At 38.4% G+C, this 18,730-nt stretch overlaps 1 protein-coding gene across 1 annotated transcript in view; it reads right to left on the reverse strand.

Annotated features, from left to right (window-relative positions):
- Positions 1-18,730, reverse strand: part of L3MBTL4 (L3MBTL histone methyl-lysine binding protein 4) — a 554,392-nt gene that overhangs the window by 288,320 nt on the left and 247,342 nt on the right. Inside the window, exons 11-12 of the mRNA XM_089304912.1 lie at positions 7,123-7,208; positions 3,302-3,412 (exon numbers count right to left, since the gene is read on the reverse strand). Of these exons, the coding sequence (XP_089161038.1) occupies positions 3,302-3,412; positions 7,123-7,208 (197 nt within the window). The remainder of the gene's footprint in view (positions 1-3,301; positions 3,413-7,122; positions 7,209-18,730) is intronic.

Consider the following 18,730-nt stretch of genomic DNA (forward strand, 5'->3'; position numbering starts at 1 on the left):
GGGAGAGCTGCACAGGGCATTTGCACTAACTATAATTTTTATTTATTATTTTTGACAGGCAGAGTGGACAGTGAGAGAGACAGACAGAGAGAAAGGTCTTCCTTTTGCCGTTGGTTCACCCTCCAAAAGCCGCCGCGGCCGGCGCGCTGCGGCCGGCGCACCACACTGATCCGATGGCAGGAGCCAGGTACTTATCCTGGTCTCTCATGGGGTGCAGGGCCCAAGCACTTGGGCCATCCTCCACTGCACTCCCTGGCCACAGCAGAGAGCTGGCCTGGAAGAGGGGCAACCGGGACAGAATGCGGCGCCCTGACCAGGACTAGAACGCGGTGTGCCGGCGCCGCAAGGCGGGGGATTAGCCTAGTGAGCCGCGGCGCCGGCTTGCACTATTAACAGTGGCAGCCACTACTGAGGTGCCTATAAAGTTTTAGAAATCTTACATGCATTGTACTTTACTGAATTTTCACACACACAAAAAAAATCCTAGAAGGTAGCTGTATTGATCACATCATGTTATAGATAAGAAAAGATCAAATAAGTTGAGTAACTTCACCAAGTCAATAACACAGTTATATAAGAGTCAATTGGAATTCAAACCCAGAGCAGTCCTTTCCTGAGGCTCTTTCTGCTATGTTATGGTCAATTAAATTTCTAGTGGAAGAGTAATTAGGACACGAACTAAGAATCAGGGAGGGGTGCTTTTTGACCAAAATGGATTATGATTCAAAGAATGTTTAGCATCATTCACTCCTTCACTCACTCATCAATAAGCCAGACAAATATTAAGCATCTATTATGTACTAGGGAGTATATAATAATAATCTTTGAAGGATAATGACTTTAAAGGAGAAAATTACAGAATGGGATGATCAACAAATTAACTGAAAAATAAAGGAATATGCCAGGCAAAGAAGAGATCTCCTTTAATGAGAATTCAGAGATAAAAATCTGACACTCATTTTCAATGTCTTTTCCACCATAGAAAAACTGATAAGTAAAATCTTAAGACAATATTTTTATTATTATTTGTTTATATTTGAGAGACAAAAAGAGACAAACAGGTGGCTAAAGACAGAGAGAACTTGCATTAACTGGTTCACTACCCCAAATGCCTGCAACGTCCAGGACCAAAACCAGGAGCTGGGACCACAACCTGGGTCTGTCATGTAGCTTGCAGGGGCACAACTACTTGAGCCATCTCCACTACCTTTTTATACATCAGCAGCAAGTTGAAGTCAGGAGCTGGAGCCAGAAACTGAACCCAGGCATCCTAAATTGGGATAGAGGCATCTTAACCAGAGTAAATTATAAGTTAATGCCTGCTCCCTATGCTGCTACTTTTGATTCTTCTCTATTTGGAAAATGGCCAGGAAACAGATACAGTCTTTCCCTCTCAGCCTTATGGGAAAAGATAACTGTCTACCCAACTGCAGGACTAGACAGATCGAGGTGGACAGTGGAGGGTCCATGGCAGAATTTGTTAGGAATAGGCTGTAAACAGCTCCAGCAGTAAGCAAGCCTTAGGACATTAATGTCAATCAAGAGTGACAGATTCTGATGGACTAAATGATATGTGGAAAAATTTATTTCACATTTTTAAGTCACCACTTCACAGGTCAGACACATCTTAATTTAGTCCTAAAACCCTAACAGGATTTCCATTATGCCACAGAGATAACAATTATGGGTATAATCCTCTCAGAGTCCCCAAATACTTTTCAACTCATTTTCCTCCAATAAAGGACAGAGCAACTACCATGAAAGAAAAAGAATAAGGAGATGGTGAAAATTGTTTTTGGAAAAATCTATTAAATGCTCAGAGATTTAAAGAGGCAAATGCTGAGATAGTAAATAAGAAGCATGAGTTCACTTTAATAGTAAAATATTTTCCTAGAATATTTTTAGGTAACAGGTTAGTCCAGCATACCCCATAATAAGCCAGCAGCAAACAATCAATGGCTACTACACCTTCTATCTCATGAATAAAAAGAATAGTTTGTCAATTAAATTCTAGGTATTATTTGATACGCTATTAAGATCAAGCTTTTCCTAGAATCAACAATTTTAAAATAAAAGTTAATAATAAAAGTTAATGATGAAATATGACTCAATTTACAAATCAGTTACCAGAATTCATTATCATAAAAAATTCCATAAAAGTAAACAAAAAACAAAGAATTTAACAGTATGCATAAAATTTAGTTTAAAATAAAACAGTAATAATAAGGTATTAATGAAGAAAATGACTATATTATATTATCCCTGAATGGAATTTAACAGAGCCACTATCTATATTTGTTAGAATGAATGACATTGTCAATATTTGCTATTGAATCAATGGCCACACTGGACAGTCATCTCTAAACTTTACCAAAATTTAGGTCTGATTATTCTCTATAAAATAAATCAGCTATTACTTTCAAATTATAGATATATCAAATAACATTTCCTTTAAATTATATCAAACTGTATATCAGACAAATATATCTTTCAACTTAGTGTCTTTTAAAACTAGTTGACTTCAATCATTTTGTTTTGATAATAATCTGGAGTTCGTGTGAAAAATCATTTTTTCAACTGTTCCATGCTATGGAAGATTGACTGAATTCCAATATGCTTTCAGTTCTCTAAATAAAAAAGATAAAAAGCTTTCATTTCAGGAAAATTTCATTTTGAAGATGTATTTAGAACATCATTAACAAGGACACTCTACAGATCAGTTAATCAAATCTTTCATTCAAAATCTAACCTTGTGTTTTGGCTATAGTGAATAAAGTGTTTTTATTTTTTTTTTTACAAAGAAACGCTTAATTGTTCTTGATAGGGTTTTTAATGACAATTCCAAGAAAAACCTGATAATGCCAACAAAACTGAAACTTTTAAAAGGAGAGTTGATGGAAAAAGTCTAAGCAGCAAATCAGACAGAAAGTGTCAGACTCCCTCTCAAAGTCGGTCGTATCTAATCTACAGATTTCCCATTGCACACCCAGATACACCTGAGCTGGGAATCTCCCCTTGAAGGTAGTTACTAGAAAGGAAGACCCAGCCAGGGCTTTCTCCTACTGTACACATATATCAGCACTTCGAAATGCCTCTGTGTCAGTTACACTGCCTCCCACTTTAACCATCCTATTATCCCTAGTCCAGTCTTCAAGGTCAGATACAGAATGGCTTTCCTTCTTAGAAAACCACTGTGTAGATGAATGAAAAATTGGAAGGTAAAGAGAACAGGAGAGATGGGGAAACAAAAGAAGTGTGGGAAAAAATACCAACATATAACATAGTAATTTAAAGTGTATACCTTTACTCTTTGGTCATCAACATCTGTAATCGAAGCAACACGAATCAACCTGGGGTTTCGTTTATCCACAACTTCAAGTTTCATATTTGGCAGAAAACCATGAGGCAATCTCTGTAATATACAACAAATAATGTAAAATCCATCAACTCAGATATGCTACTAATTTTTTTCTCAAAGATAGTTTTTAACACATGATGTATTTTAAAGGATTTATTTGTTTGAAAGGCAGAGTCACAGAGAGAGAGGGAAAGAGATCTTTCACCCGCTGGTTCACTCCCCAAATGGACCCAACATCAGGGGGCTGGGCCAGGCTGAGAACTGGAGCCTGCAACTCATCCAGGTCTTCCAAGTGGGTGGCAGGGATTCAAGTGCTTGGACCATCTTCATTGCTTTTCTCAGATGCATTAGTAAGGAGCTTGATAGGAAGTGGAACAGCCAAGAAATGAATGGGATCTGGCTTCTCAGGCAGAACCTTAACCCGCTGTGCCACAATACCAACCCGCATGTGGTCTTTAATACCACTGGAATTTAGTTTTAAGAGAACACATTTATCATACCCAGTTTTCAAAAACTCGTGAGAGAGTCTTTTTTTCATTTTAAAGACACATGAAAATATAACTTTTGATTAAGTCATAGATTAATTAATGGTTACCAAAAGTTAAAAAAGAATTGTATTACAGTTAATATATTAACTTAGGTTTTTTTCTTTTATTCTGAAATCATTTTCAAAAATTAAGGAATTGTTGACTATTCTAATGACCTGGTATGATTTCAAAGGCGGAATTATTTGATAAGTACTTTGAAAGGACAGACATATTCCTTTATAAACTAAACTTAAGGGGCCAGTGCCGTGGCATAATAGGTAAAGCCACCACCTGCAGTGCCAGCATCCCATATGGGCACCGGCTCGAGTCTTGGTTGCTCTACTCCCCATCCAGCTCTCTGCTATGGCCTGGGAAAGCAGTAGAAGATGGCGCAAGTTCTTGGGCCCCTGTACCCACATGGGAGACGGAGAAGAAATTCCTGACTCCTGGCTTCGGATTAATGCAGCTCTGCCATTGTGGCCAATTGGGGAGTGAACCAGCGGATGGAAGACCTCTTTCTCTGTCTGCCTCTGCCTCTCTCTGTGTAACTCTGAGTTTCAAATAAATACATCTTAAAAACAAAAGCTAAATTTAAAATACGCTTAGAGAACAGTTTCATAAATTCAACTTTGTTAAATTGCTTTAAAATCATATCACAAACTCTGACATTATTTAGACAAGGCCATAATAAAAGTGGAAGTTCTCTCCTCCCTTCAGAGAAAGGTACCTTCTTCTTTGATGGCCCATTCTTTCCGCTGGGATCTCATAAGAGATATCTTTCATTTAGGTCATTTTTTTTTTTTTGCCACAGTGTCTTGGCTTTCCATGCCTGAGAAACTCTCATGGGCCAGATCCCAATGGGCTGATTTTTGAGGCCAGAGTACTGTTTCAGGCATCTGCCATTCTATGAGTATATATATATATATATACACACACACACACACACACACACACACTTTGTATCCCACTTCCCATTTTGGATCATTCTCTCCTTTTTAATTCTATCAGTTATTATTAGCAGACACTGGTCTTGTTTATGTGATCCCTTTGACATTTAATCCTACCTTCATGATCAATTATAAACTTAAACTGATCACTTTAGCTAGTAAGATGGCATTGGTACATGCCAACTTTATGGGATATGGAATCCCACTGCACGTTTCTAGCTCTACCATTAGGGGTAAGTCCGAGTGAGCATGTGCCGAACTGTACATCTCCTCCCTCTCTTAATGAAGAATGGGATGGGAGAGGGAGTAGGAAATGGGATGATTTGTGGGTTGGAGGGTGATTATGGGGGGGAAAACTGCCATAATCCAAAAGTTGTACTTTCAAAATTTATATTTATTAAATAAAAGTTTAAAAAATATCACACCACAATGTAATTTAAAACCACAACCTTTGTTTTTCCACTTCTTTTGTAACACTAGAGGGTTAAACTTCACTAAGGTTTCTTTCAAATCTTAAAATGCTGGGAACCAAGAGTTTTTAATGACAACCACATAGGTAACAATTAAGAGAATGGAGTGTGAAAAAAGTGGGAATTATCAATCGTTCACACTAAGGAACTATCAGACAATTCTGAGTTTTTTTAGGTTGGCAAAAAAATTTCTCTTAGAAAGCTAATACATACAAAAGTTTTCAGCTCATCTTACTGGAAAGGACTAACAATCTAGCAATGGTATCAGAAAATAAAACCCTAATAATATCTGAGAATAATCAGTATCTGATGTTTCTCTTCAACTTTTTGTGGATGCATGTGTTCTTCTAAATGCAATATTACACCTAATAAATGGATTATACTGACTTTGTTCTCTCCAAGGTCATTGTCCTGAACTACAAGGGTGATTTCTGAGCATTGAACATGTCAAAGATATTATAATTGAATAGATCCACAATAATCTCATAACAGAGAATGGAAGACACTTTTTTAAATAAATCTTTTCGTGATTATATTTTTATACTTTCCTGCTGGGAAAAGTAAAAGTTTTGAAAGGAAGCAAGAGAGAAGGGAAGTCTACCAAAGGCAGGTTATTGTGCTCAATGAATTTCTGTAGATCTTAGAATACTCTGTAGTACTCCATCACTTCTTGCCATCTTAATTTTATTATACCTATTTCCCCAAATCCTTTTGATCCCTAGTGAACTCTCAGAAAATGAAATCTCATGTAGAAGCCTGCTGACTGGCAAATGATTAGATGTGAAAGGAAAGAGTTTTGAAAACTACCACATTAGAACCACAATATTTGTACTTGGACTATTCATGCACTACTACTCATAAATAAACATTTAGTTCAGCAGCCTTGTACATAAGTACAAATTTGAACTTTAAAAATTAGTATTCTGGGTCAGGCATTTGACCTAGTAGCTAAGATGTCTTTGTTCCAAATCAGAGCACTGGGGTTGAGTCCAGGCCAGGTTTCTGACTGTAGTATTGTGCCAGGGGAGACTTGCAAAGGCAGCTGTGAAGCCAAGGAGTTGGCTTCCTTCCATCCATGTGGGAGACCTGAATTGAGTTCCCAGCTCCTGGCTTCAACTCCCTGTCCATTCTGGGGCCACTGTTGGAATTTGGGGAGTGAACCAGAGGATAGGTATTTCTCTCTCCTTCCCTCCGAACCCCTCAAATAAATGAGTGATTTTTTTTTTCTAATTAGTATTCTAACAATTGGTAAAAGAAATGTTTCTGGAGTGGGTGTTTGGTGTAAGGGTTAAGATACTGCTTGGGACATCCATATCCCAACTGGGCTGTAAACCAGGGCATGGAAGATCTCTGCCTTTTGAATAAACTGAAAAAAAAAAAATTAAAAAAATGTTTTCCGCAAAATGGGTGAAACAATACACACAAAGACTACATACATTTTGCCTATTTTGTTATCACATCAAGGACATTCAGTCTGAGAAAGTGATGCTTTGAAAGCTTGGAGTTTTCAGTCAGCAGGCTAATAGAATGAGAATGGAAGGAGACTTAATAATTAGCCCTCAATGAGGGGCTTTCAGTACTGCCTCTGGTGTGCCCGGAGAGTGTTTTTTCAAGAAAAGAAAGAATATCTACACTTGTATATAGGAACAATAGCAAATGAGTCACCTACTTTGTAGTGTTCACTAAAAGCAAACTAAATTGGTTATGAAAATACCATGTGAATTTAAGAAGAAAAAGGAGAATTTAAAATTGCTACATGCAGGTATAACACAAGCCAGACATTGTTTAAAGGTAAGGGCATATACCTACACAGAACCTACCATTTTAAAAACTTTGGCAGGAACTGCATGAGTTTGAGTAGCTTCCAGATATTCCGTCCAGGAAAAATTTTCTGGATTAGGATAACCTGAAAAAAATACATACTATCAAGATGTCACTCATGGATTCCCAAATGCTACAAAATACTTGATAACAATAACACTTGTTAACTGCACACTCACCAACTAACAGACCCTATGCTAAGAACTTCACATCTCACTAAAGCCTTGTGATAACCTCCAAACTAAAGCATTCCTACACACCAGTACATATTCACTGGTTCATTCACTCAGCCAACAAGGTCAAGCAGGTTGACCAAGGGCAAATGGCAATACCAGTACTTGGCAAAGCAAGGTGACACCCAGGGGTCTGACTTTGCAGCTCCATTATAAGGCTTCTTAGAAGTCTGAAAAAAAATGACTATTTGACCTCAAACTCTGAATAGAAAAAGATACTGACATTATTTCCTATTTGTTCAATAATTTTATGTCTTCTAGGGTTTCATTCTCTGTATTATATTTTTTAATTACAATTTACCCAAATTTCCATTTATCACTATAACTTAAAAATATATATTGAGTGTAACATGGTAAAACATATTCTATTTTTCTAAATGTCCTTTTAGCTGGGTTTCTTGTTTCTCTTATGCCTGTATTCTTTTAGTACTAATCACATCTGCTAAAGGTTTGTCTTTATTCTGTTGTGTTCTTCATCCTTTCAAGGAATGATACTTAGATTTACCCATCAGTTCTCAGCAGTTCTACTGTTTTATTTTCTAATTGTTTTGTTTGCTGCTTTTATTATCATCACTTTCTTCTTCCTACTTCTTTCAGGCTTATGTCGTATAACTTGTTTTGTCACACTGAATTGTAAACATCATTTCCATTTTTTCAAACTAATAGAAACATTTAAAACTATGAACCTCACTGATGCCACTGAGTAGAGCTTTAGATAGCTGGATAAACGTTTATAAAATGTGTATTAATCTCACTTTTACTTTATAAAAAGAAATTATATTAGAATCTGTAATTGTTGTCTTAACTGAGTTGTTGGTGAGACATTGATTTGAGAAATATCCCAAGTGGTTAATTTTGGTGGTTATTTGAAATATTAATATAGAATCTTCCATTCTGTAGTTTCAGAATGTCATGTGGTATATACAACTCCTCTTTTTGATATTTGCATATTGCTTTTTGAAGTAACATTAGATAAATTACAAAAAATTAATGTGTTTGTCTTTTAAGATTTAGAACTAATATATATTAATATAATCTAGCTATAATTATTTTAAAAAATCTGGCTTTTTTTTTTAAAGCAGTGAGCCTGAAGCAGTATTCTAGTCTCAAAACTAAGTATGTTTGTATATAGTTATCCAGTACTGCTGATGTTTCCTTCTTAACTACCTTTTACATGTAGAGCTCTTTGTTTAGAGGAGCACTGAACCAGTGATTACAAAGTAAATTGAAAGTGTGTTATCACAACAAATTAAAAAGAAAGAAAGGAAGGAGGAGGGAGGAAAGTACTGTACTCTTGAATGGTATCTATGAAATTCATGAAATCTGTTCTCTACATGTGAATAAATAAAGAAATAATCAAAATAAATAAAATAAAATAAATTTAAGTGAAAGCACACAAGTCAAGCGGCCAGCCCAAAACTTCCTCACAAAACCAGCAGGGCTGTGTAGCCAGGCCAGCTGACAACTGGAGCATCCCCAGGGCACAGGCCCTCCCCACTATCTTGACCTCTCTCACTGAATCACTTCCTTCCAGAGAAATCTCCACCTGATTTCTCCTGCTTTACTTTCTCTATACAGAGCCACAGAACTGGTGTTCATTTTTGATAGGTGGTCAGGCTCAGGATTCTGACCCTGAGAGTCAGTCAGACTGCTGCATGCAGAACACCCACCCTCACTGCTGTATAGTATTCCATTCTGTGAGTGTTTCATAACTTATTCATCCATTCGACTGACAATGTTCACTTGAGTAGTTTCCATTTGTACTGCTATGAATATTCTCAAATATTCTTAGTAACTTCTGGATCAAGAGGCACTTTCCTTCATATTTTGATGTTACCCTATTCAGCATATTGTAAAGTGCACTGTGAATTGCACTTTTAATGCAATACAGAGAAAACTTCCCTTTTGGACACATTTATTGCATTTTGCTTCAAATTCCTTTCTTTAATAATTATCACTCTGTTATTTTCTGTGTTCATTTCAGAAAAGGTTGAGCATCATTTATGTGCTTATATTATTTTGTTTCAAGTGTATTTACTTTAAATATCTCTTAAATGTATTTAAATCTTTTATATTTTTTATCATAATTAACTGGTTCATTTAACTTCTGTAAACATACTTTAAGTTAGATTAAAAAACAAAACTTTCTTGAGGTGTCCTTTGCTTTCTGTCATTTTCCAAATGAGATGTGCTAGATATCATATGTTTCAATAATTATTTATGTAGTTGCACTTCCTTTTTAAGATTTGTTTTTTTATTTGAAAGTCAGAGGTAGAGAGACACAGGGAGAGACTGAGAGGCAAGGTCTTCCATCTGCTAGTTCACTTCCCGGATGGGAGTTGCTCAGACTAAAGCCAGGAGCCAGGAGCTTCATCTGAGTCTCTCACATGGGTAGTAGGGGCCCAAGCACTGGGGCCATCCTCTCCTGCTTTTCCTATCCATTAGGAGGGAGCTGGATAGAAAGCAGCGGCCAGGACATAAAACAGCACCCATATGGGATGCCAGCACTGCAGGTGGTAGCTTTACCCACCACGCCACGGTGCCAGTCCCAGTTGCACTTACTTTCAAAGGTCATAGTTTAAGAAACCATTCTTTGTCCATGAGATCTCTACCTTTCTGTAGTTTTTAATACAGTCTACACCTTGCCCCTTCAGCTCCAGGGTGTCTCCTGACCCAGGTGCTGACCAGAGGGTTGAGTGGGATGGAGGGGACAGGAACCAGAGTGTAAAGGGTCGAAGAATGGATGTGAGGTGAGAGAGGTAGCAATCAGTCCTGGCCCACCTTGTAAAGAAACCTGGCATGCTTCCATTGGAGGTCCAATCCCTTTCCCCCTCTTTGTGATAATTAAGCAAAAAGATAAGGCTGCGCTGTTTTAAGTGGTTCTTAAGTAACAATTGCCTCTGTACCACTATCTAGAAACGATCTGTATGGCAAAACAGAAAACACATTGCCTTTTTATCCCCTGTTCAATGAACCCAAGAAAGAAATACCTCATGACCACCTATGCCCACTGTCTGCTTCTACACAGTCTCTAGTCCTTGGAGGCTTAGCAGAGCCACAAACAAGGCTACAAAGGAAGAGGTGGCCGGATTCCTTCACACAGCTATGTGGCAGTACCACTGCAGAGGCTTTTGAAAAGTTTAAATTCTTACTTTAAACAAAAAGGAAACACATCCAAAGGAACAAAAGCAGCCTTTGACCTCTTCATTCCACTCAAAGAAAATCAACTGGCTTCCACTTAGTGGTAAGTACTGTGATAATACTTTATGTCATTCAGGTATTCATTCCTCACACATACCTTGTTTTACAGTGAGTCTCAGAGAGCATGAGCAACCTACAGTGTCATATAGTTAGCAAGTAAAAGACGTGAGATTTAAAAAATTGTGTCTGTCCCAAAGCATCCTTGATCCAGGATCCAGGATCCTCCATAGTCCTAGGCCTCAAGACTGAGGGCTTGAGCTCCCTCTGGAGGCCAAGAAGTAATATCGTGAGAGTGAGGGGGTGGGAGGGTAGGCAGCTGCATTGGAGACTGGGCTAAGAACTTAGGCAAGTTCTCTCATGGTGCCATTTCTTTCAACACTATTTAGAGCTAAAAAAAGAAAAAGAAAACTCTGTAGGAAAGAAAAATTAGGTCCGAGCTTTAGCTTTGGACAGCAAGGAAAAGTGTTTTAGACGAAGAAGTATGAAGTCAGGGCCTCCATCCCACAGCCCTGGATCTCCCCCGTGCCACCAGTAACTCTTCAGGTGAAGAGGGACAGCCAAGTGACAAATGTCTTGAATTAATGCTGCAGTGGGATTCAAAGCCATCACACGGTAGCCAAAGGAGTGGAATGGCCTGGCCCTTGGGGAGGAGAAGTTCTTAGGAACAGTTGAGAACTTTCAGAGGAAGCACAAGGGCTGTGTGGGTCATGGAGGAACCAGCTACTCCTTTATTGGTCGCAGGGAAGTAGTGATCTCAAGAGTAGAACCAGAGAAGCTCGGTGTTGAGAAGCTGGGGTCTACGCAGGTTATTTGCAGAGCTTGGAGTGAACAGGTGTCAGGGTCAAGCAAAAGTCACTCTGGAGGATACCAGTGTGAATGAGAATGAAAAAGGGATTCCCAAAGGGTTAAATCAAAATAAAGAGAAGTTAGACACACCTAAATAATGTCATCACAAAGTTCCCTGGATCACTCAGGGAAAAAGCAAGCCCTAACAGTGACATGCAGGCCCCTACACAATGTGGCCAATTACTGCTCCGACCGCATTTCCCTTCCACTTAACTCTTTCTGTAACTACAACATGGCACATGCCCTCCCCTCTTCAAGTGCTGGCACTTATCAGTCCCTTACTGGAAAGTTCTTCCCATAGATCCTGCAGACTTGCCATCTCATCTCCAGTCAGCTGTTGTTCAAATGTCACACTCTCAGTAAGTCTGTTCCTGAACTCCCTACGTAATATGGACCTCTCTGCCCCAAATAGTGTGCCTGTCCTAACCCTGTCAACTGTCTCACTTCTCTCCATAGCTTGTAACCTGCTAACATTTTGTGTGCTTTTCCTATTCCTTGATTCCCTTGCTCCATTAGAATAGAAGCTATCTTACAACAGTAAATTGTTTGCTTCACTGTGATTTCCTTAGAGCACACAGTTGTCACTTGGTGTTTGGTGAATATTTGTTGAATGAATGAACTACATTTCCTGAGAAGTCTTCCTTTAATATTTCAGTGACCAAGAGTGACAGAGATGCACCAAAATGGTTCTGGACTGGCCTCATGACTCAGGATGGATTCTGATAGAAGGTTGTTTGCCTGCCAGTGCTGGATGTTTCAGAGGTACCACTGGAAAAAGATGTCATAAGTGCATCAACACTGGCTAATGTCCCAAGTAGTGCTGTAGATTGGAAGATGCCTAAAGAAGGCCTATGATATATGGCATCTACACAATTCAAATGTAATACTCCTTAATGGTTTGTACCATAGAAAAAAGAAAACTTAACCTGAGATTGGCTATAGTTTCTTTTCATAAGGGTAACCTTGATTTTCTTTTCCAGGAACAATAACCTTAGCAAAAGCCCAATTTTGTCCCTGACACACTCTTTCTAAAGAGCAAGGATCATGAATAAATATTACAAGTCCTTGAATCCCTGACTGACTTCTTGTGTTGCTGACCCATCCCACAAGAACCAGGGAAGCACAACAACCAGAAGTACACTGGGGGCCAGTTCAGGAATCAAACATCATAGGTGTTTTAGGATAATCAACTTTTAAATAATCAATAGTCACATGAAAGAGCCAATAATAAAACATCTGCTAAGATCTGCTAGGAGTCTTACTGAGAAGAAAGGTCAATCAGAACAGACAGAATATTGATCATGGGCACACATGCTGGACAGAAGTTAAGAGGACACTTCATCAGCTCCCCATGGTATTGATAAGTAAAGTGAGTCCTGGCATTTTAAGTGACTTAACCTTGTCAAGACAAGACAACAGATAATGAAGTCAAACCTAGAACTCATGTATCCTACTAGCAATCTATAGACATCACAACTTCTAAGAATCCACTTTGATGCTTAATGAGTGCTCCACAGGCTGCTGGACCCTAAGTGCAGGAGGAAGCACCAACCGATGAGTGGGGACCATGTGTCTATTACCAGCTAAATCCCACCTGGCTTTTGCCATCATTTTAAGAAGATCTAAGAAAGGGCCTCAGATACCAACTACTTTTTTCTGTTTCCACAGCTCTCATGAAGCAGAGCCATATCTCACCCAAATTGATAGGTTTTATGGTTTCCAGGCCTTATAGTGGTAGAAACAGACAAAAATGGTGACCCAATGCTAGCCGCCATCTGTGGTAGATTCTGAACACACAGAGGGATTCTGATGGAAAGCATTTCATCATCCAGTGGTCACTAATTGTCCTGTTACACAGCAGTATGCTGTCTACTAAGAGACTAAAGAAGCACAAGACACGAAGACAATCAGATACCTCCTTCACTGACCCTATTTTGTTCTCAAAAGGTATGCTGAAATTGACATCACATTTATAGTACATTAGATGTCAGAAGTCCCAGACTCATATTCAGTTCATCACAACTGGAGTTAAAATATCCTTTTGAGTTAGGTTCCCCAGTATTAATAGCAGGAGGTCAGATTTGTGACTTCATTATCCATCATCCTCAAAACATATGGAGAACTCTGCCACCCACAGTATGGTGAACCAGTGCCTCAGGCATTTGTCAGAAAGTTCATTTTGTAATTGATTGCTTTGTTCAAAGTTTGGCTGACCTGTAGTATATCAAGAATAGACTTTGCATGGAAATAAACTCTTTTTTGAATCTAAAAAGAAACTATCGGTGCTGCATTGGCTGAGCCCCAGCAGAAATGTCTTCAAGAAGGCCATAGCTACTGCAGAACCTAATCCATCCTAGTGCTTTGGAAATGGCAGTCATTCAAGATAGAGCCACTCTATAATAAGCTTCCAGTTGAAAAGGCAAAAACAACCACATACTTATAGCTATGCTTCCTTTTAAATGCTACCAAAATGCCAGTAAATGCATTTTTCAAATGAATGGCTATTAATGAAGAAAATATCAAACAAATTTTGATAAAACACATCTTATAATGTTATATAGTCATTCTGAAGAAAGAATTAGAACTGTATCAAATGAGATGGAAAGGATTTGCTGCAGGTACATAGTTGAGAAAAGTATGTACTCAATACAATCTTATAGCACAAACAATAACAAAAAAGGAAATGAATTCATGAATATATAGTGTTTGAATATGCACATGAGTATATATACATATGCATATATATACATACACACACTTATGTGTATGTATATATATGTATATATATATATATATATATAGAGAGAGAGAGAGAGAGAGAGAGAGAGAGAGAGAATCTCATGCTATACAACAGCTAATAATGGTTCAAACTGTTTTTCTTTTCCTCTTTAGCAAACAGCTAAACTGCATTTGCTGAGCTGCTTTGCAGTTAGATGTAGTCCTGTGACTGACTTTAGGCTAGCACCTGCCAGTAGAAGTGATGTTATAAGCCACTTCCACCTTTGGCCCCCAAATCTCCCCTGTGCAATTAGCCATTCCCTTGCAATTCTAAGGGTAAATTGAAAGCTTCTCAAGGTTCTGGAGGAGTCCCAGTCCCAGAACAATTGCATGGAGCAGAACTAACCTCTGTCAACCATGACCACACTGTGACAAGATAAATAAATAAATTCTTAATGTGTTACATGCACTAAAATTTTGGAGTAATTTGATATACTACTTAGCTCATGGTGAGTGGTATGGAGGGATTAGCATCAATTGATATATCCTTGGTGGCAGTAACTAACCTGGGTGGAAATAGAAACAGAAGATAACTTAGTGGAAAATTTTGCAGTTAAAAATGGTGCAAATATAATAAAATTCACGGCAAACAAAATTAATACAAGGACATAGGCCACAATAAGAACAGGTAAAAAGCCGATGAGAAATGTCAACAAAAGTTTCTGGAAACAAGAAAAGAAAACACATGAATGAAAAACACTTAATGGTACTGAGAACGCTGAAGCATTAACTCCTCTTTAAGGCGACTGCTGATAAGAAGCAGCTCATTTATGTTACAGAATTCCTGGAAGCTTTGAGAATTACAGGCACCAGATCATTCTTCTGAAGGCAGCAATGAGGGGCTAAATATGTATGACTGTCTTAAAGACCTAACAGACACTACTGGAACCACCAGGTCACCTATCTTGTCCCACAAAGCTGGGCCACTACCCACAATGCATCAAGGCAAAAGTTGGAGACTTTAATCTCTGGAAAGGCTGAAACAGAGATGTCTCTTGGGTCCTGGTGAAGGATCTTGGGTCCTGAGGATCTTGGGTCCTGTTGAAGCATTCTTACTATCCCATGCCTATAAGCTCCTAGCTTCAGCCTCAGCCACGCACTAGTTGTTGTAAGGATTTGAGAAACAAAGCAGTGAGTGAAAGCACTTTCTGTCTTCTCTCTCTCTCTCTGCCTCTCTCTGTCTCTAATAGATAAATGAAAATAGTCTAAAACTGAAAGAAGACACTCTGGCAAAAAAAAAAAAAAAAAAAAGACCTAAATGGAAGATCTCTGTGAGTGAGATCCCAGTGGAAAGAACGGGGCCATCAAAGAAGGAGGTACCTTTCTCTGAAGGGAGGAGAGAACTTCCACTTTGACTATGACCTTGACTAAATAAGATCAAAGTCAGTGAACTCAAGAGGCTTCCATAGCCTTGGAAACTCATGACTAGAACCTAGGGAGATTTCTGACACCATAAACAAGAGTGTCAGATTCTTAAGTCAATAACAGGAGTCGCTGTGTACTTACTTCTCATGTGGGATCTCTGACCTTAAAGTGTTGTCCAATGTGAATTAATGCTATAACTAGTACTCAAACAGTATTTTACACTTTATGTTCTATGTGGGTGCAAACTGATGAAATATTTACTTAATATATACTAAATTGATCTTCTGCATATAAAGATAATTGAAAATGAATCTTGATGTGAATGGAATGGGAGAGGGAGCGGGAGATGGGAGGGGTGCTGGTGGGAGGGAAGTTATGGGGGGGTAGCCATTGTAATCTATAAACTGTACTTTGGAAAATTATATTTACTAAATAAAAGTTAAAAAAAAGGAAACTGGTTTTGGACTCCTAATGTCCAGAAATGCAAAACAAGTTTGTGTTGTTTTAAGCCATACATTTGTGGTAACTTATTACAAAGCTGAATGCCATCAAATAATTCTCTCCAGGAAGTATTTATTCCTCTGTGACCAATTACCTTGCTATCTTCCATGCAGTTACTTGCTCTCCCAAGGTCTGATAGTAGGATGTTAGCTCCCTGAGGCCTTGGAAGGTGGTCTAGTAGCCCCCTCCATCGCACCTCATCCACCAAAGCCCTGCAGATTACAGCACCCTGAATAAAATGGGGATCCATAACTCCATCATACTTTAAGTGGCAAAATGAATGAACAAAGACATTGCTAAAGAAGAAAAGCCAACTAATAGATAGAAGGAATAATGGAATTAGAACATTATCATTTGGTAAACACCACACTAATAACAAATTCATCTAATAAATATCAAATGTTAAAAATTAGTGGGTGAAATCTTGATGAGTAATAGAGTATTTATATAATCTCAAAGCAATTCCCTATCAAGTACAGATTGATTCCAAAAGGAAGAAAAGTAATTTTACAGTAGAGAAACTTGGCACACAACACTTGAATCAAATAGCCAAAGTTACTACTAACAGGAAGTCTGAAAATGCAGTCAACTGGATAGGATGCAAACAGAACGCAGCATTGCTGCTGGGACCTTCCTCCGTAGAAGCACACCCCACATCTAATCATGAGGAAAGACCGACAAACCCAAAGGGAGAACATTACAAAATTACTGGCTTGTCATCTTCAAAAATATCAAACTCAAAATAAATACTGAAAGACCACTGCATAATGAAGGAGACAAATGAGGCAGGACATCTAAATGCAACATGTGATCCTGGATTAACTATGCACATTTTTTTGTCTGCTTGTCTGTTTTATGATACAGGATATTCCTGAGTGACTGGCAAAACTTTTATTTTGGAACTATATTTCAAAATTTGGCAGGGAGGAGTTCTTTTTGCTACTTTTATAACTTTTCCTAGCCTTTAAAATATTTTGAACTTTAAATAAAGCAAAAACCTTCCAAAGGTCAATCAAATATCAGTCTGAGCCCCATGTTCTAAGCCATGGCTCCCATACCTTGCAGCCCAGTTCATTACTCACAATGCTCATCATTCTAATTGTGGAGGAACATCATGCCATCTTGCTTTGGTACATACTCTTCCTTCCACCTAATATTGTCTTCCACCTCTTTTTACTTTTAAAATTTCACACATCCTTCAAAGACTTCAAATTCTCCCTGTCATGTGAAGCTGCCTATATAAGAAGTTGGAATTAACTGTACTTTGGAAATTTATATTTACTAAATAAAAGTTAAAAAGTATAGTATAGAAAACTGTAAGTGGATAACATTACTTGCACCAAAATAAATTTATACTTCAAAAAAAAAGTTGGAATTAACATCTTCCTCCCTAATCTGGAAAACATTATGCTGAGTGAATTAAGCCAGTCCCAAAGGGACAAATATCATATGTTCTCCCTGATCAGCGACAACTAACTGAGCACCAAAGGGGAAACCTGTTGAAGTGAAATGGACACTATGAGAAACAGTGACTTGATCAGCTCTTGTCCTGACTGTTGATGTACAATGTAATACTTTATCTATTTTAGTATTTTTTCTTTGTTTTGTTCTAGTACTATTGGTTGAACTCTGTAATTAACACACAATTATTCTTAGGTGTTTAAATTTTAACTGAAAAGTGATCCCTGTTAAATATAAGAGTGGGAATAAGAAAGGGAGGAGATGCAAAATTTGGGACATGCTCAATCGGACTTGCCCCAAATGGTGGAGTTAGAATCGTGCCAGGGGATTCCAATACAATCCCATCAAGGTGGCATGTACCAATGTCATCTCACTAGTCCAAGTGATCAATTTCTGTTCACAATTGATCACACTGGTAGGTCGAAGAGTCAAAGGGATCACACAAACAAGACTAGTGTCTGCTAATACTAGCTGATAGAATCAAAAAGGGAGAGAACGATCCATCATGGGAAGTGGGATACACAGTAGACTCATAGAATGGCAGATGTGCTAAATAGCACTCTGGCCTCAGAATCAGCCCTTAAGGCATGCAGATCTGGCTGAAAAGCCCATGAGAGTATTTCAGGCATGGAAAGCCAAGACATTCCGGAAAACACACACACACACACACACACACACACACACACCCCTAAATGAAAGATCTCCACGAGTGAGATCCCAGTGGAAAGAACGGGGCCATTAAAGAAGGAGGTACCTTTCTCGGAAAGGATGAGAGAACTTCCACTTTGACTATGACCCTGTCGGAATAGGATCGAAATCAGCGAACTCAAAAGGCTTCTTCCATAACCTTGGAAACTCATGATTAGAGCCTAGGGAGATTTCTGACGCCATAAACAAGAGTGTCAAATTGTTAAATCAACAACAGGAGTCACTGTGTACTTACTCCTTATGTGGGATCTGTCCTTAATGTGTTGTCCAATGTGAAGTAAAGCTATAACTAGTACTGAAGCAGTATTTTACACTTTGTGTTTCTGTGTGGGTGCAAACTGATGAAATCTTAATATATACTAAATCGATCTTCTGTATATAAAGAGAATTGAAAATGAATCTTGATGTGAATGGAATGGGAGAGGGAGCGGGAGATGGGAGGGGTGTGATTGGGAGGGAAATTATGGGGGGGGGAAGCCACTGTAATCCATAAACTGTACTTCGGAAATTTATA

Source organism: Oryctolagus cuniculus, chromosome 10 (assembly GCF_051225735.1).
Source record: "Oryctolagus cuniculus isolate XC-2025 breed Fujian yellow rabbit chromosome 10, ASM5122573v1, whole genome shotgun sequence".
NCBI classification, from domain to species: domain Eukaryota; kingdom Metazoa; phylum Chordata; class Mammalia; order Lagomorpha; family Leporidae; genus Oryctolagus; species Oryctolagus cuniculus.